This window comes from Hyperoodon ampullatus (genome assembly GCF_949752795.1).
Source record: "Hyperoodon ampullatus genome assembly, chromosome: 14".
NCBI lineage: Eukaryota > Metazoa > Chordata > Mammalia > Artiodactyla > Ziphiidae > Hyperoodon > Hyperoodon ampullatus.
The window spans coordinates 40,661,800-40,686,574 of record NC_136927.1 but is presented as its reverse complement, the minus strand read 5'-3'; the positions used below and the strand labels follow the sequence as shown (position 1 = coordinate 40,686,574).

Genomic DNA, 24,775 nt, shown 5'->3' with positions numbered 1-24,775 from the left:
TTTTTTTTTTAATTTTTGGCTGCGTTGGGTCTTTGTTGCTGCACACGGGCCCTCTCCAGTTGCAGCGAGCAGGGACTACTCTTCGCTGCAGTGCACAGGGTGCGCAGGTTTCTCACTGCGGTGGCCTCTCCTGCTGCAGAGCACGGGCTCTAGGCAGGCAGGCTTCAGTAGTTGTGGCGCACGGGCTTAGTTGCTCCACGGCATGTGGGATCTTCCCGGACCAGGGCTTGAACCCGTGTCCCCCGCATTGGCAGGCGGACTCCCAACCACTGAACCACCAATAAAACATTTTCTAACTAAAAATTTTAAAGTGTGTTTGCATGTTCCATTTCATTATCTGTCAGGAGCAGAGAATGGATATACTCAAACTTGAAGAACCTTGAATCTTACACACACACACACACACACACACACACACAGTAAACAAATGACAACAAAAACCCAGTACAGATATCTTGGGGCAAGATCAGTTATCAAATCCTTGCTTAGTATTCAGTGGAGGAACAAGAGCCCATTGATACCCAAAGTAGAAATGACAGTGGGGAAGGCTGAGGTTAGGGAGTTCTGCCAGGGGGAGTGGTGATGAGATGAAATACACCACTTTCTTTGAGTGGTCCTTTGCCAAGAGGGTAATGCAAACCAGTGGACACGCATAGTCTCCCAACTTGACAGTGTACACATTCCATGGGTGTCAGTGGGCAAGAACAGTGGGTCAACAGCAAGTAGTAGTATAAGACATCAATTCCATAGGTCTGGATGGTGAGGCTGAGGGACTAGAAGAAGGTGGAAACTTCTTCCTCTCTTGTTTGATGAGCAAAGAACATCTCTGATCTTTGCTGAGAGTTTGATTCAGAAAAACTGGTGATTCAGAGGACTTTGGTCAGTTTTTCACTGAGGGGTCACCCCAGAGGCTTCCTGCAGGCAGGGCTAGCTCATTCCATTTGAGCTCCTGGTTAAGGTGCTGGAACTTTATGGTACAGGAGTAGAATCTGGAAATGGCAAGCTTAGCCATCTTAAGCTGCATAATGCCTCCAAATATGAGACCACGCTGGGGTGGTCATGAACAATGTCCCAGCGAAAGTTCACTGACAATTAATCTGCATCCCCTGATAAAGTCAAGAAAAGAGAAACTAGAGTTTAAAAGCCCTGTTGAACATTAGTTAATATTGGGAGCAAATAGCTGGGCTTTAACCATGAAACTTCTCCCTGAGAGGCTAGAGTGGACGTTTGCCGCTTTGGCTATTCAGTATTCTTTCTTCTATAACAACAACCAGAGTTTATTATGGAGAACCAAATTCTCCTTTTAGTCCACATGGATCAGGTAAGGCTCCGTGCCTGACACTGGGGGTGGAACCTTACCAAGGCCTGGCCAATCATACACAAAATCACCCTAGCTACACCTCAAGAGTGTGTGTGTGATGTGGTGGTGGTGACCAGGTTGGTCCAATTAGAATGAATCCCAGGAGTTGAATGGGAGTTGTTAAGTCTATAAGAGCTCTCTTTTCTGGCAGACTTGAACCCAGGAGGCTGTACCTTTGAAGCTACTGAGGGCCATCTTGCTACCTTGTATAGCCTGAGAATTTTTCTATTGGGAAGGCTAATGTTGTCTGGAGTACTATATGCTCAGTTAGGGGTGACCTGACTTTGCAGTGTGGGGCTGATGGGGAAATCACCAGAGCCTGTGACGGATCAATCAGAAGAGGCTGAATTTAGAAAGATGAAATAAACACCTGCAGCTTTCATCCTGAGCTGCGTGCACATTATCCCTCCCCGCCCATCACTACCTGGTAGAACCTCAATCAAATCATTGTCTTCCTTCTTGGCTGGTCCAGTTTTCCAAGTTTTTAGCCTGCGATTTCCTCACAAGCTTTCCATAGACAGCTATGGCCTGTTAAAAAGGCTATCTTTCCTGCTTTGAACTGCTTTTGCACAATTGTCAAAAATCAGTTGAGCGGGCTTCCCTGGTGGCACAGTGGTTAAGAATCCGCCTGCAAATTCAGAGGACATGGGTTCGAGCCCTGGTCCGGGAGGATCCCACATGCCGCAGAGCAACTGGGCCCGTGCGCCACAACTGCTGAGCCTTCGCTCTGGAGCCTGCACGCCACAACTACTGAAGACCGCATACCACAACTGTAGAGGCCTGCATGCCTGGAGCCCATGCTCCGCAACGGGAGAGGCCACCAGAGTGGGAGGCCCTCGCACTGCAGCGGAGAGTAGCCCCTGCTTGCTGCAACTGGAGAGAGCCTGCACACAGCAACGGAGACACAACACAGCCAAAAATAATAAATAAATAAAATAAATAAATTTATTAAAAAAAATCAGTTGAGCATATTTTTGTGGGACTATTTCTGGATTCCCTGTTCATTGATCTATGTGTCTATCCCTCTGCAAATACTATACAGTATTGGTTACTACAGCTATATAATAAGTTTTGAAATGGAGAGGACTGACTGCTCCCATTTTATTACTTTTTTCAAAATTGTTTTAGCTATTTTAGTTTCCTTATCTTTCCATAAAATTTTAGAATAAACTTGCCTATATCTACAAAAAAAAAGGCTTACTGGGTTTTGATCGGAATTGCATTAAATCTATTAATTTTGGGAGAATTAACATGTTTACTATGTTTTGTCTTCCAATTCATGAACGTGGTATATCTCTGCATTTGTTTAGATCTTTGATTTCTTTTTTTTTTTTTTTTTTTTTTTTTTTTTTTTTTTTTTTTTTTTTTTTTGTGGTATGCGGGCCTCTCACTGTTGTGGCCTCTCCCGTTGCGGAGCACAGGCTCCGGATGCGCAGGCTCAGCAGCCATGGCTCACGGGCCCAGCCGCTCCGCGGCATATGGGATCCTCCCAGACCGGGGCACGAACCCGTATCCCCTGCATCGGCAGGCGGACTCTCAACCACTGCGCCACCAGGGAGGCCCAAGATCTTTGATTTCTTTTACCACTGTTGTAGAGTTTTCAGTATGCAAGTCCTGGACATGTTTTGTTAGATTTACACTTAATTATTTTATTTTTATTAGTGACTGTAAATGTGTTTTAATTTTTGGTGTCCACATGTTCATTGCTAGTATCTAGAAATACAATTGATTATTGTCTTTATTTTGTATACTGTGACATAATTGAACTCAATTATTAGTTCAAGGAAGAAATACTTTTTAATAACTTCTTGTGGCATGAGGCCTGAAATTAAAATTCAATATTGAGAGCTGTCTTAACATCTAGTAAAATTAGGAGGGCCTCAAATAGTCTAACTGCAATTCCCCACTACCTCTTCTCCCACATGTAAGGTCCCCTAGCTATATGATCCTTCTTATCATAGGAACCAGACACAGTGCCTGTTTATTCCCGAGTAGCAGGCTTCAGTTCCCTATCAGCCCACTGAATTATCCAAACGAGCCCATCATACCCTCCTGTGGGAACCAGGGCTTGTCTCCACCCTCTTGTTACTACAAAGTCTGCCTCCCAAGACCCTACTAGTTCATTCTGTTCCAAGTGTAATCCCCCACGTGGCCCTGCATGGTGAGTGGTGTCCTCTCTTGGGCTGTGGGTAAATGTGACTTGTAAACTGCTGTTCATCCCATCTTTCAGCGTAGAGTATCGTGTGTTCAGCCAACCGCATTAGTCTAGGGAGGGAATCTCTCTCTCACTGATGGATTGAAGAAGAGGTGAGTAAGACAATTGGCATCACAAACAGGATGGTCTAACCTCAGCTGAGGACACTTGGTCAGCTTTAACTACCAGCTCCTTTGCGACTTAACTGGTTTGTAAGGCAGCAGTTACTATCTGGGATGTAAGTACCAGTTGCTGTCCAGCTTGGGCTTTAGCTCGTGTTCTGTTATTTCAAATGGATGTTGCCATCTCTTCGCACCCTAATGTCTCATGCTTGCCAACAAGGCAAAAACTATTGTTAATTGACCGTATCCCAGATGGAGGTGCCATCAAGTGTGGCTTGTATGTGACAGGCGGTCTCTGAGGCTCCTACCTGAGACCAGTGACAACATAATGTCCTAACTGGTGGGTGTTTGAGTTCCACTTACTGGGCATGGGCTAGCACTTTGGTCATTGTGTCTAGCCTGATAACCATCACTGGCTGCTTGGGGCAGCCATAGAGACTCTGGGAAAGTAACCCCACCCCCACCACGCCAACCACAGTCCTGGGGATGACCCCTTGTGTTGTTTGTAGAAAGGAAGGAGGCCATGACCCCAGGAAGATTTAAGAATGGCCCCCCGGTTGCCTCCTGAGTCATTGCTGTTCAGGCAAAAGTAGTGACCTTGTCCATCTCTCCTGTGCTGCATCTTCCCTTGTAGCAGTTGTGTCCTCTCCTTACTCCTAACGGTTTTGACGTGCACATCCATGGCAGCCCATGGCCCGAGAACTGATGAAAAAAACAAAAGTGGGGGGAAGGGACATGGCAGGGCCCTCCAAAGTGTGCTGTGCCTCCTGTTTCTCTGGATCTATTGGCATAAAAACTTCCTCCAGGACAGTCATTTCTGTATCTTTGTGTCTTACTGTACCTGATTAAAACAAATCCTGGGTACCCCTGAAATACCTGGGATCCCACTAAATTTAAATATGGTAAATATTTTGCTATTATAGATTTGGCTAATAGGTTCCATTCAATGCCTATTTCAACATTCTCTCAGCCTGTTTGCCTTCATCTCCAAAGGGGCACAGTACACTTTTACCTTGTTACCCACAGGGTAACTAAACAGCTCTGCTATCACACACAGTCTTTGCAGACAAGATCTTTAATACACCCACCTTTCTCCAGGAGTACAGGTATGACATTACCTTTATGACATCCTCCTTTGCAGACGTTTGTTTGACACACTTGTTAAGGATACATGAGTCCACCATCTTTTAGTCCTTTCTGGGTTCTGGAGGCAACGAATTCCTGGTTTACAAATTTTACTTAAGCCCATTTATGCTGTTACTTTTAAATGAGCCCACTTGAGTGGGGGTCCCTCCAACAACAGGCTCTAGAATCTGTCTAAATTAAAATCAACAGGCAGTCTCCTTAGTGCCCTCAGAGACTCCTTCAGTGAAGAGGCTTTAGCAACTTCCCCTCCTGCTTCCTGGAGTCTCTGGACTGCTCGTGATGTCTGTAAGTTGTCCTTGGGCTTCTGATGCAGGAAACTGCCCTCCTTGGCCCTGCATCACATACCATCAGAGCAGGAATTTCTGGCCATGCACTGGGCTCGTCTGGAAATAGAGTCTCTCCCAAACCCCAAGCTTCCATACCCAGCTGCCCATTATTCCTTGAGTCATGGAAGCAACATTCCCACAAGCTCAGTAGGGTTATCAAGGCCTCCTTGCTACAGGGTGGAGCCAAACCTGAGCCCTCTAGCACATCCTACCTGTAGGTGGGTATGGCCTCCCGTCATCAGTCCATTGCCAGATGCCATGGAGCTGGAAGATGTTCCCCTCCCCCAGACCCTTTGGGATCAACTAAGTGAACATCGAGTTCATATACTTTATGATGTTGAGGACCACGTCTCCCTCTTGGTCAAGTGCCAACTTCACTGCCTAGGAAAGGACTTCACCTACTCCCTAAAAGTCTCAGTCATCACCAAGGTTTAAATTGATGTCAAGCTATCAAAGAGTCAATTGTGGTATAAAGCTGTGAAATCTAGATTCACTATTAAGCATTGCCTTGACATCTGGCAAAATTAGAGGACTTCAGATAGCCTAACTTTAATCTACTGCTTGGTGACAAGCCTATTGCTTGGGTGACAAGATGGACAGAGGTTTAGGAGATGATAAAAGGAAAGGAGGAGGAAGAGGGTTCTGAGGGAAGATACTGAGTTCCCTTTTGGACATGACGATTGTGAGAAGCCAATGGATATCCTGATAGAGGTGTCCAGCAGACAATTAGATAAGTCAGTGTCAAGGCAGGAGAAGGGGGAGGTCAGATACAGGCATTCAGAAGTCATCAGCATCCAGGTGAAAGTCAAGTGGATGAGCTTGCCCTGAGACCACAGGGAGAGTGAGAAGATTCACTCAGCTGACAATGATACCTTAGAGAACATATGCATCAAGAAGTGGCCTGAAGATGAAGTCACAGAAGAAGCAGAGAAAGAAAAGTCTGATGTTAGGAAGGGAACCTAAGGAGAGTGGCATCCCCAAAAGAAAGAGGGTGGAGAGAATTTAAAGAATGAAGATGGAGGGCTTCCTGGTGGCGCAGTGGTTGAGAGTCTGCCTGCCGAAGCAGGGGATACGGGTTCGTGCCCTGCTCCGGGAAGATCCCGCATCCCGTGAGCCATGGCCACCGAGCCTGCGCGTCCGGAGCCTGTTGCTCCACAACGGGAGAGGCCACAGCGGTGAGAGGCCTGAGTACCGCAAGAAAAAAAAGAATGAAGATGGGGATAACATTTATCAGACACTACAGAGAGTTTAAGTAAGTAAAAAGACTACTTTCTAAGGCATTCAAAAATGCCTGGGGCATTAATGAGACAAGATTTTGTGATGCTTTCAAAAAGAAGTCAGTGAGAAATGAGATGGTGACAAGGAGTAAAGAAGTTTTTTCAGAAGCTTAGCTGTGGAAGGTAGAGAGGGTGGTAGCTGAAGGAGCAGAAAAGGGAGGATTGTTTGCTGGGAGAGACTTGGACAGGCTCTGAAGCTTAGGGAAAGAGACAGGCTCAAGATAAAGCAGGAAGGAAAATTAATGGAATGAGGTCTTTGAAAAAGTCTGAGTGGACAGTTTTGGGGGTACAATGGAGCAATTAGCCTTAAACTGCAGAGCTGGATCCCTTTTCCTCTAAAAAAGAGGGAAAGAGTAGAGGTGGATGGAGGGAAATGGGTGGATGGTTAAATATAGGAAGAGGGTATGGGAAATTGAGAGTTCTTGACTGCTGGCCTCAAACATCTTCAGGAGGGCATAAGGCCTGATAATGCTTCAGGAAAGTGGTGAAGATTTGGAGCAGCTCTTAAGGAAATGGGCAAGAGAGTTGGCCATGGCCATTTGATCGTTTGGGAGGTAGAAACTGCTTAAAGGCTGATTAATAGGAGCTAGTTAAAAGAATTAGGGCACATCCACACTGCAAACTAATGACTGCTTTTAAAAAGAATAAGATGGGGACTTCCCTGGTGGTCCAGTGGTTAAGAATCTGCCTTCCAATGCAGGGGATGCGGGTTCCATTGCTGGTCGGGGAACTAAGATCCCACACGCCGCGGGGCTACTAATCCTGCACACTCTAGAGCCTGTGCGCCACAACTAGAGAGAAGCCTCACGTGCCGCAACGAAAGATCCCCCTGCATGCTGCAACTAAGAACCGATGCAGTCAAAAAAAAAAAAAAAAAGAATAAGATGGAATTCATTTGCATTTGGAAAGATCTCTAAGGTGTAGTGATTTTTTTTTTAAAAGTCAGAGAATAATATGCTCCGATATACACAAATCTGCATATATTTCTAAAAGGCCTGAGAGAATACAGATTACCAATGGAGTGGTTTCCCAGGCAATGAAAAGAGGAGTGGGACTTAGCCAGGAAAAGTGAACTTTTATTCATTTTTTTTTTATTATTCAAACAGAAAGTCACAAAAATTATAATCATCCTCATAATGAACTTTCATTCTTAAAAATGTTATGCATCTTGTACTTTTCGGCTGTTCACCTTTTTTCTTATATGAAGAGTATGCACTTGTGTACTCTATAATTTTGAACATTAACACAAGTTAGTGTTTTAATTCCCCAAGATCTGCCTAAGTACCTGCTCCCTGTAAAACATGAAAGCATTACAAAAACCATTTGAAGCATCCCTTGATCAGCCTTCAACTCCACTCATGCCCTTTCTCACAAGAAGTAACCACTGTCTGAAGGTGGGTGAATATCTTTGAAGTCCTTAAAACTCCCTTTTTTTTAAAGTATTCGTATTTTTATCAAGCAAAGTCAAAATACATGGCTTTTTCAGTGACTTGGTTTCTTAAAAATGCCATGTTGTCTCTGGCTGAAGAATCATCTATGGCTTTGAAAGGTCTTTCAGCACAACTCCAGCCCTCTTGCCAGGTGACAGCAGCAAAGGCATATATGTGGGCAAAACATCAGTAACAGCATTTAAAAGAAGATGCCCAGATCCATCCGTTTCAGGTCTGGGTGGGTTAATCAGAGAGACAGCTGCAGAACGTTGATTCACATCTGGTTTTTTGGGTGTGGATCCCGAGGTAGTTTTAAGACTTGATGGTACATTTTTAGCTAGTTTTTTCTTTCCCGGTGAATCCAGAGGTTTTGGATCATGAGCAGAGGGTTTTAGTGGTGGAAGTGTGAGATGAGATTCTGTTTCTAGAAATTTAACAAAGAGTTCTGAAAAAGAATTCTTTGGCCTTGATTGCTGATTTGGTCTCAGAGGTGTGTTGGGGACACTTTTTGATCCAAGCCAGCCAGTCATCCATCTGGTACCACCGCCTTGCTCTTCATTAAAAACCAGATCTATTTCTTTCTTTCTAATACCCAGAATGTTGCCCGTTATCTGTAGCACTTCATGACGTTGTTGTTTTGGTGTTTGAAAATACCCCAAGAAGAGGTTCCTCATGAGGCTCTTGTCAACTTTTCCTTCTGTGTTACTTAGTAAGTTCATCAATTTCTTCTGTACATCATCCAGCACTTCCTTTTGGACCTCATTTTGTTTTTTCAAATCTTTAATTTGTTCTTCCTTCAGAGTCGAGGCAGCATTCACTTTCTCCTGGTGTCCTTGTGCCGATATTAGTTTTTCTTCTAGATTATCTGCAACTATTTCCATCCATTCTGTGACTACCATCCTCATGTTAGCTTAGCGCTTGTGCATACTACTTTTCTTGTTCTTGGGAAACAGAAAGCTGTAGCCAAATGTCATCTCTCTGCTTTGTGACAACATTCAGTTGTTTCTTCAACGACTCTACCTGCAAACTGGCTTGCTGATTTGCATTTTCCCTCGCATTGGAAGATAGAAGGAGCTTTTCCTCCAATGCGGTGACTTTCATTCTTAGTTTAGCTGCTCTGTCTTCTGCAGCCAAAGCTTCGTGGTTATGAGACACTTCTGATTCTACTGCGTGCTTACGCGATCTCTCCGGCTCCTGCTTTAAGTGTAGTTCTTTGTCGTGTAAATGTTGAACCTCATTCTGGAGGGCACAGTTTTCTACTTGTTTCTGTTTCAATGCCAACATGGTCTCATTTCTGGCCTGTTGAAACATAATAGTCTTTTCTTGCATTGATGTAACTGCATTTAAAAGCTGACTTAATTCCCCTGTCTTGCCGAGTTCTGTTTCTTTCAAAAGATGCTCAAAAGCAAGCGTCTTCTCCTTCATTGAACATATTCCAATTCTTTCTCTCTCCGCATCATAGAAAACCACATCTTTGTCTCTTGATTTTGTTTCCTCTTCCCTAGATGTTTCTACTAATTTTTCATTTTCCTATTTCAGTTTAAACATATCCAGCTCAAAGTTGACGACTCCCTCCTTCAGGTTGATTACTCCCTGCCTCAAAAGTTCATTTTCACTCACTACATTAGTGAAACTTTCACTTAAAGAAAGTAATTCATCACTTTTTGCTTTGATTAAAAGCTCTTTTTCCTTAAGTAAGTTTTGCAAGTCATCTTGTTTCTCCCGTAGCTGCTTCATTTCTGAATCCATTTGTTCACGTCGTTTTCTTTCTAGTTCTGAACTGTCTGCAATGGAATCAGACAATCTCTGATTATCTTCCTGGAGTGTTCTAATGGTTGCATCTTTTTCCTCCATTAATTTTCTTAACTCTTCTATCTCTTCTTTGAGCAATTTAGAAGATTCACTCAATCCATCAGGTTTCATTGCCTTCAGAGAGGCTGCTGACTCGGATGTAAGTGATTCATTGGAGGACTGTAGTAAAATAAGGTCAAACATCCCTAACAGAATATCTTTGGTATTGCAAAGCTGCTCTAGGCTAAACTGAATTGGCGCTACTTGCTTCTCCAAGTTTTTGAGTTTGATTTCATTCCCATCATAAGTTTGATCAGGTCAGTATAGTTCATCTGTAGTTTAGAATTATTATCATTGTCAACTAACACCTGTGCCTGAAGTTGTTGAAGCTCTTTCTGAAGATGGGGTGACCCACGCTGCATATTTTGTACAGTGGCCATCACGTGCTCTTTCTACTCTTCCATTATCTTAACTTGCTGTTTTAATTTATCACGTTCCTGTAGAAGCTCCTCAAACTGATCCATATTAACACCTCTCACTTCATCACCATTGCTGGATGTTTGCAGTATTGCCAGTAAAGTCTGACACTTCTGAGTTAAAGCATCAATTTCAATATCTTTTTCTCGAATGATGTAGGATAAATTCTGCATCGTTTCTCTAAACATATCCTGACCACTGTTTTCAAATCTGGTGGAGAGTTTTGTATTTGCATCTTTGAGTTTCATGAGGTCTGCTTCTTTGGCAGCAATTATATCCATCATTCTCAAGTTTTCTCTTTTAAGATTGCTGTTTTCCCTAGTCTTCTCATCTAAAACAGCTAACATTTATTCTCTTTCCAAAGCATAGGCTCGCAATTGCTGTTGACTCTGTCCGTTATCTTGGTCACTGGAAGAAGCTGAAGATACTTTCATGTGGACACACAAATCTTTTTGCTGGATAAACTGAGTTAGTTTACCAATCTCACCTTTGGACCGCTGATCAATCTGTTCCATTAAAAGGGTATTCTTTTCAATTAGAAGTTTAATCCCCAATTTTTGTTCTTTTATTCCTTGTACTGATCTTTCAGTTTCAGCTTTAGATAAGTCATGCTTTTCATTTCCATTTTCTATATTAAGACTCTGAACTTTTGTTACTTGAAAAGTATCAGAATGTTCTGTTGGCGTGTGCTGGAATTTTTCCAGTGGCTGGGTTTTGATTTGTTCTATTGCATTTTGCAAATTCTCCTTTTCCACCCCTTTGGCCAAAAAGAGCTGATTGTGTTTAATATTCATTTGCCCGTGTTGGTATTTCGGATTTTTCTGTTTCTGCTCTTGTAAAGATTGAAGTAGTTGCATTTTACTCTGGTTTTGTTCTTCAATTATCTTTTGATGAGGTTTAATCTCAAGATTATCTTCAACTGTTCTCTGTTGAGTTACCTCAGATTCTAGTTCTGTAACAGTGTCTAGAGTTTTAGGGTCAATCATAGGTGCGGTTTGACTGTGTTCTTCCCTCAGTCATTCCAATTCTTCTTTCAGGTGACTGTTTTCTTCTTTCATGGATGCAAGACTTGTATCTTTTTCCTCTATGGTTTGTTGTAAAATTTCCATTTTTCTTAAGGCTTGAGTATATTGATCTAACTCCTCCTGAAGCTGTGAACTTCCTTGAAGTTTTTCAATAAAAATTTCTTTCTCTCTTATGAGTTGTTTCAATTGCTTCTGCTCTTCTAAACTAGATGACAAAAGTTCCTTAGTTTCTTTGTGCTCAGCAATCATCTGCTCAATATTCTTTTTGAGTTCTGATATTTCACAGTCTTTCTCTTGACCGAGTTTAATTAAACACTCATGCTCCAGCTGTAAGGCACAGCTGTCTGGGTTATCTGTATTTGACAGTTCTTTAACAGCTTGCTCATACTTCTTTTCTTCCAACAGTCTCTGTTCATCCTGACAAAATTCTGCTTCTAACTGTCCTTTTTCCATTTTTAAATGAATTAACTTTTCTTTTTGCCCATCTAACTCTTTAGTAATGTTCATTTTATCATCTTCAAGTTAACGAACTTTTTTTTCTCATATTCTAGATCTTGTTTTATTTTACCGATGATGCTGTCTCCTTCAGTTTGTTGTTCTGTTTGCTGGTCTTTCATCAAAACCACGTGCATTGTAGTTTTTTGTTTTTGCCTGTGCAACTCTCCTAACTCAGGAATCAGTAATTTCTTTTAAGTAGTACTCTCATTGACTTTTCCTTCTTTGATTTCCCAGTCACATCTTAAATGATGTACCTCTGAATCCGAATTCATGTCTCCTGTAGCTGCTCTTTTAATGAGTTCATATTCATTGCTCAATTTGACAAGTGATAATTGAAGTTCTTCCTTTTCTTTATTTAATAATGAATTTTCTTTTTCTAAAACTTGGACTCATTTTTAAAGTTTCAGGTTCTCTTCCATGAGATTTTTATCCTGCTTTAAGCTACTCAATCGCACTATTTCATTTTCAGCATCAGACAGTGGCTGTTTCTATCTGGACACTTCTTCCAGTGATGTGCTCTGTGGAAGAACTTTTTCTTTTTCTGTCACAGCATCACTCCACCTCCTAATAGAAGGTTGCAACTCACCTTCTTCAGTTCTTTCGTTCATTTCATTTATCTGGTCTTGTTCTCTAATTAAAGCATCCCTTTCCTTTTCTACAGAAGATAATTTTTTTAAAGATATTTTACTCTAATCTCAAGTCCTTTGATTTTTTTGGTGGACTCTATTTTTTCAGCTGCTAGGACTTCAATAGCTTTTTGCATATCATGAATCATTCCCTCATTCCCTTTAATTGTTTTTGATGCCTGCGACTTATTTCTGCCAGTTTCTGTTGATGAACTTCCTGCAACACTGCTATTTCAAGTTGATGGTCATCAATTTCCTTATTTAGATTCTGTTCAAATTCCTTGATGGTATTTTGCAGTTTGTAGATTTCATTTACATCAAAACTATAGATCTAAATGAAATGCTGTAGAAGTTTGAGCAACATGTCTCCAATGGCTGACATCAGCCTCAGGTCTTAAGACTTCTTTTGACAATCTATTTATTTCTTGCTGTGACCAAATTAGGTCAGCAAAGTCCATATCATCATTCTGGAAAACTAAAGCATGCTGATAGATATCATAACCCAGTGAAGAGGGTACACGAGTTGAGGGCACAAGGCCAGCCTCAAGATTTACTATCTGGGTGACTGACTGCACCTTTAGCAACTGATCCTTCAGCGCTATCTGCCTTGCTTTAAGAAGTTTGATTTCTACGTCTTTCTGGTGTAATTGATGTCTGTAACTTGCAGCTTGCTGCTTTAGTTGAAGCTCTGAGGCTTCATACTTCTCGTCCACATCACTACAAAGATTCTAAGTCTCTCAGCCTCTGATTTTAAGACTGACTGAGAGTCTTCAACCTCCTCTGTTGTAGAGTCAGGTATTTCTACATTTTCAGCTCCCTTCCTCAGCACAGCTTTTGTGAAACTAGAAATGTGGCCTGTGAAAGATGCCACAGTACCACCCACTTGCCCCAGGGAATGGCCTAAGCAGGAGCCAAGGCCACCAAACCAGGAGGACATCAAAGCAGGTCATAGAACTGACCTGGTCCGCTCCGAAAAAAGTGTCCAGCACAGTCGGACAATGCCGCCAAGTGTCACTGCACTGCTGCCAGCGCGAGGTTAAGAATCAAAGCACAGTGAGGGGTTTCTAGGCAATGCGGGCTGCGAGGGCCCCTCAATGGCCACACCTGCCTGGCAACGCCCAGGCCTGGCCTGGGACATAACAAAGGGCCCGTCTCCAGTGACCTGTCCCCTCTCGGGCCTCTGTTCATCCACGACTTCCTAGCGCTGGAGTTGGGCTCTTCTCCTCTCCTTCCGTGATTTTCCCAGTGCCCTGCGCCACCTCGGCCCCCTGGACGCAGCCACCATCACAGCTGCTCTGAAGGTGCCATCTCTGAGCTCCTGTTCGTAGAAAACACACCTTGCCTCTGATTTTTTTTTTGATATGGAATGATATGCAAGGTAGATTTTAATCAATAAAAGAAAAGCAGTACTAGAGTAATACTTTTCGAATAGGAGTAAAATATATTTAATTGCCTTTGACTTTTTTACTAAGTGGCATCACACTGTCCTGCAGCTTGTGAGTTTCACGCAACCATTTTTTTTTCTTAAAAAAATCGAGGTAAAATGTACATAGTGACACGCATCCCTCTTAAGAGGACAGATAGCTGCATTTTGTCAAATGTCTACACCTGTGCATAAGTACGGCCCTGATAAAGACTTTGAACATTTCCATCGTCCCAAAGCTCCTTTTCGGGTCCACCTCGGCCCTCCTCCCTCAGCGAGCCCTGCCCGGGTGTCTAGTTCCGAAGATAAGTTTTGGCGGTTCTTGGACGGAGTGTCGCACCGTCTACACTCTTTGTGTCTGCTTTGTCCACCGTGTGTTTGAGATCTAGTCTGGGAAGTGAATTAAATATCACTCGAGCGGGCGATCGCTGAGCGAAAGCACGCCGAGGTCCGAGTGGACCTCAGGGCCCTGGGCGGCCGCGCGTCGCGAGGCCCGGGGACCGCCTGCGGGCTGGGAGTCGGGCGGCCCCCGGGCCGGGGTCGGAGGCCTGGCTGCGCGCCGCACGGGGCCTGGCACTCCTCGCCCGACCAGACCCCGCGGGCCCGGCGGGCGGCGTCGCTGGAAGTGACGCGACGAGGGCGGGGCCGCGGGCCTGGGGAGCCGCTGCCGCCGCCGCCGCCGCCTCCGCCTCGGCCGCGAAGCGATGTAAGAGCCGCCAGGCCGTCCCCCGTCCCGCCCGGCCTGAGCCCCGCGGGCCACCGCCGCCGTCGCCATGAAGAAGCAGTTCAACCGCATGAAGCAGCTGGCCAACCAGACCGTGGGCAGGCGAGTGCGCCGCGCCGGGCCGCCCGGGGGTTGCGCGGGCCGGGGGCCGGGGGTCACGGCCGGGGGCCGGCCGGCTCCTCCGCGGGCCCGGCCGCTCCGAGCCCGGCCGCCGCCCCGCCCGAGGCCGGCGGGGCCCGGGGCCGGGGGCGGCGCCACGCCGCGGCCTGGCGCCCGGCTCTGGGCCGCCGCCTGGCCCCCAGAGACCGGCGGGGCGGGCCGCGCCTCCCTGCTCCCACCCCTCGGGGTCCCCACTGGCCCGCGAAGCATCGCCCTCCGGGGACTGGACCTGTCCCGGGTCTTTCCCACCAGGAGATCGAGCCGGCCCGGGCCGCCGCCTGCGGCTGAAACTCCGATCAGTGGTGTGTCCGAGGCTGCGGGGCTTGGGGGCGGCATTCTCAGCCTTTCCGGATCGCCCCGCTGCCGCAAAGCCTAGCTTACAAGTGCATGGTGGCAGTAAAGAAGTAAAGGGTCATTAAAGCCCAGCGGATCTGCCTACTGAGTTTCAGAACGCCCTTTGAGGGAATTTAGAGGTGGTGCCGTCTCCAGACCAGGGGCGAATATGAACGGGATGCCTTGACATGTAAAAAGTTGGAATTGGGAGAAAAGGATTCTGGAAACGCCTAGTGCCAATTTAAAAGGAAATTACTATTTTTTTTTTTTTTAATTCTTTCTCACTTTGGGTTTGGAAGCAAATCCTGCACCATGTTTCTTTGGGATTCCTCGACTGCTTGACAAGCATTGATTCTGTAATGACAGAATAGACCAGAGTTTGTAGATGACCAGGCTGTTGGAACAGGACTGGTTTGTGGTTTTGAGAGCTTCTGGAGGTGATTGTCATGTGCTGTGTTATCTGGGGCAAATATTTCAAGGTCTTCCAGGGCAAGTTAGCTGTATGGTACGGATTTTGCTGTTTATTCTGGGAAGAGATATGAAAGTGGGAATTTTTCACAGCTTTTGCTTCTTCTTTCAGCAGTTGAGTCAAACGGGGAGTTTGGTTTGGCCGGAGCACGTGGGACACTTCTTTTTTTGTGTGTGTATGAAAATACTTTTACTTCCTCCTGAGTTTTCTAAATTTGCTCTTTACTGTTTCGTTTCCCTCAACTTTCTGCTTAGTTTTGTTGTTTAATTTTTTTGGTACCCCACCCTGTTAGCTGGGTGTGCATTTATCCTATTTCCAGAGTTAATTCCTGTCTAGGCTAAAGCCTAGGTGTGCCTACTTTTCTGTTATATGTGGGGAAATGATAGAAATAATGCTGAGAGAGAGGAAGGTAGACAGAGTATTAGTGACGGCTAATGTTTCAACCAAGAATCTGTAAATGAATTACAAGATAATTTCTGTGAATTCTCTGCCCCTCTTAGCGTTCTCAGTAACATGAATTGTGGAATCAGTACTTATTGAGTGTCAAGATGCATTTGTCAGATAGTCATTTTGGCCTGTTTGTACATTGTATCAGGCAAGTGATTTTTTTTTTTTTTTAAACAAATTTCTGAGGCTTTAAAAGCTACAGAGCAGTTCAGGGAAGCTGTTCAGGGTGTCTCTGGCCCTTGCTTCCTCTGTAGCAGCTACTCTCTTTACACTTTTAAGTTCCAGCCATACTTGCGTACTTTCAGTTTCCAGAGGAGGCTGTGCTTTCTTATGTTTTAGCCTCTACCTGGAACTCTGGGAAACCTCTTTCATCACACCTGCCCTAGGCCACTTCCTGCTCATTCTTCAGGTCTCCTCATAAAGGTCTCTGCCTCTAAAAGGCCTTCCCTGATGCTCCTGCATAAATTGGATGTCCCTCCTTGGTGCTTTCATAATTCCATGTAGCACCTGTTTTTGCATAATGTAATTGCCTCTTTACTTGCCAGCGTTCTCCATTAGACTAAACACTTGAAGAGTTTTTGCCCATTCTTTTTTGATTCCCAGGGTCTGCTGTGGTTCCTATAACATGGTACATACTCAGTAAATATTGTTAAACGAATGTAAATCCAGTTCTCAGTAGATTGCCCTGGTGGTGTGGGCCCAAGTATGGGAAAACGAGAATTGGATGGAGTAAGTGGTGTGACTCATCCTGGGACTATAATTCTGGCCCTGACCTTTGACTCTGTTTGAAAATCTTTATTGCTTGATGCAGTGGAAGCTGCAGCTATTACAGAGCTATTAAGGGTATGGCAATTATGCACCTAAAGTCAAAACTGTTTTTACTGGGGAACCTGTTGCTTTACTGCTATTGATTTCCTAGATATATTTGTTGTTGTTTTTTTCCACTTAAGTAATTGTAAAGGACTAGGGAGGGAAAATGGAGGTAGGAGAGAGCCTAGAATTGTTATTGGGCAGAAGCAGATGGTTGGTGGGCACCAGAATCAGGCTTCTGGTTGTATTTGGGTCAAAACAAAGCCTAGAAAGCACACATGCACTAATGAATGAAGTTATTTGTGTGAATGGCTTGCCCATGGTGTGTATGTACTATCAGTTTGTAGAGTTCTAGGTGGTGTCTTGTGATGAAGTATTCTCTTCGCAAAATTAGGAACCTGTGAGTAACCCCACAGTGAGGTTCCATGGGATGGGCATGTGGGAGAATTAGTAATGGATGGAAGGAGTGAGTTCTCATGATGCAATTTGTTTACAAGGGGTAGATGAGTCTGTTTCAGAAGACGGTTTGTGTCCCATAGGGTCAAGGCTTAGGAGGTGTTCTCCTGATATGGGTGTCCCAAAGGAGAGAAGGAGGATGGTTCCTTTCGTCCCCCTGACTTTTGTTGATTCATCCATTCAACAGACACTTGTCGGCCCAAACTGTGTGCCAGTGTGTGAGGTATTAAAGAGTCAAAAGTGAATACGACACAGTTTCTGCTCTGAAGGAGCTCAGTAGATTTATGGAAGAGATAGGCAAGCAAAGAAATAATTATCTACCCTGAGCTAAGTGCTTATAGAAGGATGGCTAGTGCCAGTTCTTATTGGATGGAGAGAGGCAACCAAAAAACAGGAGAAAGTTTGAGCGAAGGCTTTGTTTCCATCTTCGAGCACTTCTTTCAGATTTCTCTTGTATTGATGAGGTCTCTTTTGATTGTAAGAAAACCCAAATCAAACTGCTATAAGCGAAGATGGGAATTTATAGGCTTACATGTGACCAGAAGAATCCAAAAGGAGTATGGCTGCAGGTTGGTCTGGATGCAGGGCTTCCACTCTTTAGACAAGCTGTGTCCACAAGGAGAACCCCCAGCCCCACCCCCTTCTTCCATTGCCCTCAGTTCTGGACCCAGAGGGACAGAATATTTTTCTTCCAGTCACTGTTGCCAAAGGCCCAAGATTGACTCTGAGTGCTTCTGACTGGGTCCCATGCTTTTCCCTGGAAATGGGTATGGAGTAAACCCTGTCTGAACAACAGGGACTGAGAGTGGGGGAGCGCTGGCTCCCCAAGGGAAACCGGGGTGCTGGTCAGGAAATAAGAAACATCATGTCGTGTCTTTTGTAGTCCTGCTAAGAAAGATATTTTGTTGTTTGAAAATCCTTGATGCAGATAATCCAGTGGATGTAGGTGGTGATTTGGGGGAGGTGATGACCTGCATGGAGGAAGGTGTACACAGGATGAGGAGCTTGAGGGAAGTTTAGTTATGAGGTCGAAGTGTCCAGGAGAAAAGGAAGCTGAAGGACTAACCAGGAGAGTTATTACCTAGGTGAGGCTCTGGGAGGGAGTGTCTCATTGGGTGTGGGTTTCTGCCTGGATTGAAGTACTACTCCCTGGAGGTTCAAATGCTTTCCCAGATAGTTCACTTTAGATAAGCCAAGGTTACAGACTCAAATGCCTAGAGGGGCCAGACTAGTAAAATAAATGAGTGACTGAGGCCAGGTAAGGGTTGGGGGCATGCCCCCCACCATGAGCTCACCAAAGGGGCATGTGGGAATATGGACCCAGAGTGACTCAACCGTTGTAGCTTTCCAGAAAAGCCTGAAATCTGGATTTTAATGAAGGTTAGATGGCATTTAACGCAAAGGAAACAATCACCATGATACTATGTGGGGCTAAACAAAATATATCGGTGGCCAGATTTGGTGTGTGGGTCACCAGGTGGCAGTTGCTTGTCTAGAAGGACCTGGAGGTTCAGAATCCCTATTATTATTTTTCTTTTTCCCCCTGTACCTTACCCTGATATTACTGCATTCCTAGTTCTTTGGATTTGTTGAAGAGCTCATTCTTTCCTTTACAGAAACCTTTAAAAGATTTGATAGTACTAATCATCAACTTTTCTCTAGTTGGTTTAGTTTGCCAAATGCTGTACCAGACCACCTGGCTTGGTTCTCACCTACTGGCATTGATCATTTCTATTCTAGAAAGAGGGAAAATGACTTGCCCTGTTCACACAGCTGCTAAGTGGCCGAGGCACGACTTGGGTCCAGGGCTTCTGACTCTGGATCCCATGTGCTTCCGACTACAGAATCTGGGCTGCCTTTTCACCAGGGAAGGATTAATGTTTATTAAAAGTTTTTGGTGCTTATTAAGCCGCTGGGCTCAGTGCTTTGCATAAATTATCTCACCGCATTCTTGCAGCAGCTCTAAGAGGCAATGTTATTTGTTCCTGATTTAATGATGAGGAAGCCAGAACTCAGAGAGGTCATCAGGCTAGTAAATGACAGAGCTGTGGACTCAAACCCAGGTTTCTGATTCCAAAGCAGCTATAAATCTTCACGTGGGCAACTCTTATGTGAAAAACCTGTTGTTTGAGTCGTGAGTGCTGCCTTCGTAAAATCCTGAAGGCTGAGAGCTGGATGTTGCTCTAGTCCAGTGGCTCTTACCAAGGTATGGTTTTGCCCCCCCAGGGGACATTTGGCAATGTCCGGAGACATTTTTTGATTGTTGTGACTTGATTGGGGGAGGGGTAGATAGAGGCCAGGGAGGCTTCTGAATATGCTGCAGTGCACCTGACAGCCTCACAATCCAGACGTATCTGGTCCCAAATGCCAAGACTGCTGAGGTTGAGAAACCCTGATCTAGTCCTTCCAGGGTCTGGACGTCTGAATTATCAAAACCAAAGCTCCACACTGCTTGCTTGCAGGCCAGAGATGTGTTCTCTTTGGCCTATTCAGTATTTATTTATTTTTTTACAATCATTGGCTCATATTTAAAAATGAGAAGTTTTCACATGAAAACCTGGATTTCCAGCTGCTTCTAAAATCTTGGAAGACCTGGCAGTGCCTGGCATCCCTCCCGAGCACAGAAATCAGGAGCTCAGCAGCAGCTGTCCCATCTGGGTGGGGCATGAGCCATCCAGTCCCTACCTGGCTTGTTTTATTCTGTTACGTTCTTTGCCGACCCTCCCTGAAGGGCACAGGTATCTAATGACCTTCTACTCCAGGCGGGCAGCACTAATTCTCAAGGTGAGTCAAATACCCCTTACCCTGCACACCCCAGAGCAGTCCTCTGGTGCCACATTGAATCCGTCTTGTCTCTCTTCCGTGAGACAGCCCTTCCTATGTTTGACGGTGCAGACCGTATCCTTACTTTTGCCAGCATCACATTCTACATCCCTTGCCTACTCTGCTGCCTCATTTTACTCACACTGATTTCCTCTGGACAGTAATTCTGAGAAAGGGGAGGTAGCTGTGCTCTGCTTCAGCCTGAGTGGATTCCATCCAGTCTCTGCATAGAGTGGGGGTGGAAAGGAGTCTGGTGTCTTTGCAGCTTCTTCTGAATCTGATCTTCTGTGGCCTTGTTATGTACTTTACATATTGTGAAATCCTAGAATAGCAAACAGGGTATTTATAGGTGAGTGAAAATCCATTGTTCACTGAAAAAAAAAACACAATCCTAAAAGGATGTGGTCATAAGCATCATTTTCACATATCATATAGAGTATGTGAACACAGCATGTTATTCTAATATGGAATTACCTTGGTGCCAGTGATTCCCAGTGTGTGCACGGCAGGACCCCGTCCCCTGCCCTGGGAATCAGCACTGGGGTATAGGGTCCTAGAGTCAGCATGTGCTCTATGCATTCTTATCAGACTGCGATGGTTTTGCATATATCATTCTATTTCTGTTTATCAAATGTAGGTAGATGCCATTGTAATTAATCCAGTATAAATCCATTTAAAAATATTATTACACTCCTATCTGCTTTGTGTATGTGTGTTTTCTTAAACATAGATAGTAAAAGTATAACAGGCCCATGGTCCTTTATCCCAAACCCCTGGGGTCAGATGAGTTTCAGAACTCAAAATTTTTCAGATTTTAAAGAAAAGTAGGTACTTCCCTGGTGACACAGTGGTTAAGAATCCACCTGCCAATGCAGGGGACATGGGTTCGAGCCCTGGTCCGGGAAGATCCCACATGCTGCAGAGCAACTAAGCCCGTGCGCCACGACTACTGAGCCTGAGCTCTAGAGCCCACGAGCCACAACTACTGAAGCCTGCGAGCCACAACTACTGAAGCCCGCGCGCCTAGAGCCCGTGCTCCACAACAAGAGAAGCCACCACAATGAGAAGCCCATACACTTCAACGAAGAGCAGCCCCCTCTCACCGCAGCTAGAGAAAGCCCACGCCCAGCAATGCAGCCATAAATAAAATAAAATAAAATAAATAATTAAAAAGAAAAGAAAAGTAATAATGCACATATGCTGTTATGTAATATCTCCAGTAGGGTCTGAGGCAGCAGCCTGTAATCATCATACATGTTATTATTTCCATAGCAAAATATATGAATGTATTTCACACTAAATGGAATCTTTAAAGATTAAAAATAGGTTCATGTTAGCTTAGGTCAAGTTATGTTGCCAAATGAGCTACAAAAAAACTTTTCTTTTTTTAGATTTCAAAGTGATGGATAAGGGATTATGGACCTGTAATGTTCCTGGTGAGAGAGTCTGAACTTTTGCTTTACATATGTCTCCCATATTGCAAAAAGTTGGAAACCACAATTATAATTTGTAAGCAGGGGTCGCAAATTCAAGTGCCAGGGCAATTAAAAGTAATAAGTGAAGTAGGAGATAGGTTTAAGGCAATAGGGGATGATGAGGACTGCAGTGAATTAGTGAGTACATGTTCATTTAAAGGGGAGAGTTGCTCTCAGCTCCAGCTAGTTGTTGCCATGGTGAAATGTGTGTAGTATAGTCACATCTCCTTATTTCTAATGGTATTCCAGCATGCTGATTTCTTGATGTTTAATGTTGGCAACTAAAAAAAAAAAAAAAACAAAAAAAACCACTGCGTAGGCCAAAGAAAATGTATCTTCAAGCTTTATCTGGTCTTGGGCTGCCTACTTTGATCTCTAGTTTAGAGACTAATTCTTACGGTATGAAAGTTGGACAGTGGTGTTTTGGTAATGAACTTCTTCACTTCTTCTTAAGTTGGAGACCAAATATTTGTTCTGTCATCATTCATCATACTTAATGCACATGTTATATATGTTTTGAGTGTAAAATTCATAATAAAAATGAAACATTCAAAAGTTGATAGACATTTTATTTTAGAATTGCCTTACTTTACAGCCAGTGGGAAGTCTTCTTTTTCATCTATGAATTTGAAACTTTAAACTTATTAATCTTGAGAAAGGGGATGAAAGCCCCAAGTTAACATAGGAGCCTCTTTTTAAGTTAAGGGAGTTAATGGAGATTAGGCCATAATGCCTCTACCGTTCCAGGGCTGTAGTGACCCAAAGACATTGCCCATCTGCCCTTGTATTGGGACAAGGAAGTGTCCTTCATGTCCTCTCTTCTGAGGCCATTCCCCCTGGGTGATCTCAGCCCCATAACTGCCACCACCTGGCTGATGACTCAGTTTTATTCCTCTGGCCCTGGCATCTCTTCTTCTGTAGATTGAACGTCTCCACTTAAATGTCCTGCTAACACTGAACTCACGAACTTCATCCTGAAATTGGCCTCCTTCCCCTGGATCCCGTAGTCTATGTGTTGGCAAACTTTGGCCTGCAGGCCAAATCCTGTCTACCTCCTGCTTTGTAAAAAAAGGTTTATTGGAATGTAGCCATGGGCTGATGCAGCAGAGCTAAGTAGTTTTAACAGTGACTGTATGGGTCGCAGAGCCTATGCTATTTACTGTCTGTTCCTTTTACAGAAGAGTTCCCTGACACTTGCTCTAGTGCATGGAATGCCACCACACCTACTTAGTCACCTGTCAGTCCCCCCATCTCTCTTCCACGTTCTTTATTATCCAGGCTCTCACCACGATCTGGCAGTTCTGCCTCCTGAGTGTCTTTTGACTTGGTCTCTGCCTCTCGATGGCCATTCTTCCAATTACTTTAGTTCAAACTTTCATTTTTTTTCCCTTGGACTCACAGTTGTCTTTCAACTGGCTTTGCTGTCTTAAGCTGGTCATTATCCCTTCTGAGGGACATCTAGGCCTCCCCTTTCTTTTGACATGGCCAGTCACCATTTTAATGATCATAGCTGTTCCCCTCTAAATTATTTTTTTCTGATGAATTCTCTGGAGTTTAGAATCACTACATTTGTAGGAAATCAATATTTACATAGCGTATTGCCAAATTGCCTTCTAACAAGATAGCGCTATCATTTCACTTGCAGCACAGCAAGTAATGTTGCATGGCAACACATGTCGCTGTGTGTGACATGATGAATGCCATGTCTCACCGTCACCCTAGTAGCACTAGACATTGTCTTTTTAAAATTTGCTACTTACTTAATTTTTTCCACTAAGGTTGAAATGACCATTGTCCCTATATTCATATTTCCTTATATGTTCAAGTTTTCTGTATGTCACTTGTTTATTTAATTGCCATGGAATTAATGTTCAGTTGTCAATTTCATCGTTCAGTTACCAGTTCAGCTCAACTGATGTCTGTTGAGAACCTGTCAAATGCTAGGGTCTGGGGTTAAAAACATAACCGGTTCCTAGGAACTTGAGTGGGAAGATGGACATACAAACAGATAATTTGAATATAGCCAAAGGTACCTATTCTAACATTTCAGGTGTTAATAATGAAATGTTAATGCCATATCTTGATTTATTCATATATTTTAATATAAACAAGTTGATATTCTTATTCTCAGATATATTACTTAATGAAAGCAGTGATGGAATCTTGAGAGAGCATGTCTATGACTAGGTGCAGATTTGATATAAGTTTCAGAAGATAAAGCAGATTCTGTTGAAAATCTAACCCTGTGATTTATATAAGAAACTGCTTTTGAATAGGTAAAGCCTATTTGTAGCAAATGATGTGAAAACAATATTCAGTTCACCTCAGCCCTCCAGGTTGTAAGACTTGTTTCCTATGTCCTAATATTTCACATTAATTATGGCTTATTGATTATTTGCATAGGCCACTTCCTTTTAATTAGTCCTAAGACGTTTCTCTTCCTCTCCTTTCCCTCGGTTCTTTTTTAGGTGTCTTATCAGAGATACCTTTTGGTCTAGCAGTCAATTTGATCTCCCCTTTAATGTTTCATTAGCATTTCTTCTATGGTTTCTCGGTGTTCTTCCACATGGGTTAGCCAAGTTTATGCCTCCTAAAGAGTTTAAATGATAAATTGTAAACTAAGTAAACAGGTGCTCAAATGAATACAAATATTTAAATATATAAATGTTCAGAACTGACAGAAATTCTTGTATGCAGCTACCAGCTACCTGTCACCTATCAGCGTGAACATTTACACATCTACCAGCTTGGATTTCACGTGGTCATTGGATACTTTCAGATGCATGGGCTGGAGTGGCCACTTCAACCCATGCCCAGCTGTACCTTGGGGAGATACACCAGAGTATTTCTACTTCACTAGCTACAGTGAGTGCTAGGATAGATGGAGCATGGACTCAGGCATGGGGGCTCTGAGATATGCTTTGGGCTCAGTGAAGGCACCTCTGACATGTGACACTTTAGCAATCTCGATAACAGGCAGGAAGGGATGACAGGTGATTAAGAATTCCAAGGGGAAAGAAAAATTCTTAGGGGAAACCTAAAACCCTGAAAATTTATCCTTTAACTTAATATTTTTTTGTCTATAAATTGGAAAAAGACAACTATATCTGACTTTTAACAGTGGAAAAACTCTATGCAGCTCTTAGTTTCAAATTAGATATTGAAATGTTATTAGGTAGTGAAAAGTTGTGTGTAGATCCACATGTTCTCAAGTCCGGAATGACTGTGGTATTTAAATTCACAAACCCTGGATGCATTTCCATCCAGTTGGAGGAGCAAGTTGGTTCCTCAAAGCTTTAAGAAGCCTTAAAACCAGAATATTCAATTTTCTTTGCCTCGTGTAGCAAAGATGGCCATCTTCCCCCAAATAGACAATTTTGCTGT

General features: G+C 43.8%; 1 protein-coding gene and 1 pseudogene across 5 annotated transcripts in view; one reads left to right on the top strand and one right to left on the bottom strand.

Moving 5' to 3' along the window:
• Positions 1 to 7,959: 7,959 nt before the first annotated feature.
• LOC307063047 (thyroid receptor-interacting protein 11-like) lies at positions 7,960 to 13,209 on the bottom strand (annotated as a pseudogene). Its single transcript has 2 exons — positions 12,335 to 13,209; positions 7,960 to 12,296 (listed from the first exon to the last, which is right to left on the bottom strand). The product of its transcript is annotated as a thyroid receptor-interacting protein 11-like (transcript).
• Positions 13,210 to 14,468: 1,259 nt separating this feature from the next.
• Positions 14,469 to 24,775, top strand: part of ARHGAP17 (Rho GTPase activating protein 17) — a gene marked incomplete at its 5' end in the record, with an annotated part of 86,795 nt that continues 76,488 nt past the window's right edge. For all 4 annotated transcript variants that reach the window (XM_079718645.1, XM_079718643.1, XM_079718644.1 and 1 more), the window contains one exon: positions 14,469 to 14,521. In XM_079718645.1, the coding sequence (XP_079574771.1) occupies positions 14,469 to 14,521 (53 nt within the window). The remainder of the gene's footprint in view (positions 14,522 to 24,775) is intronic.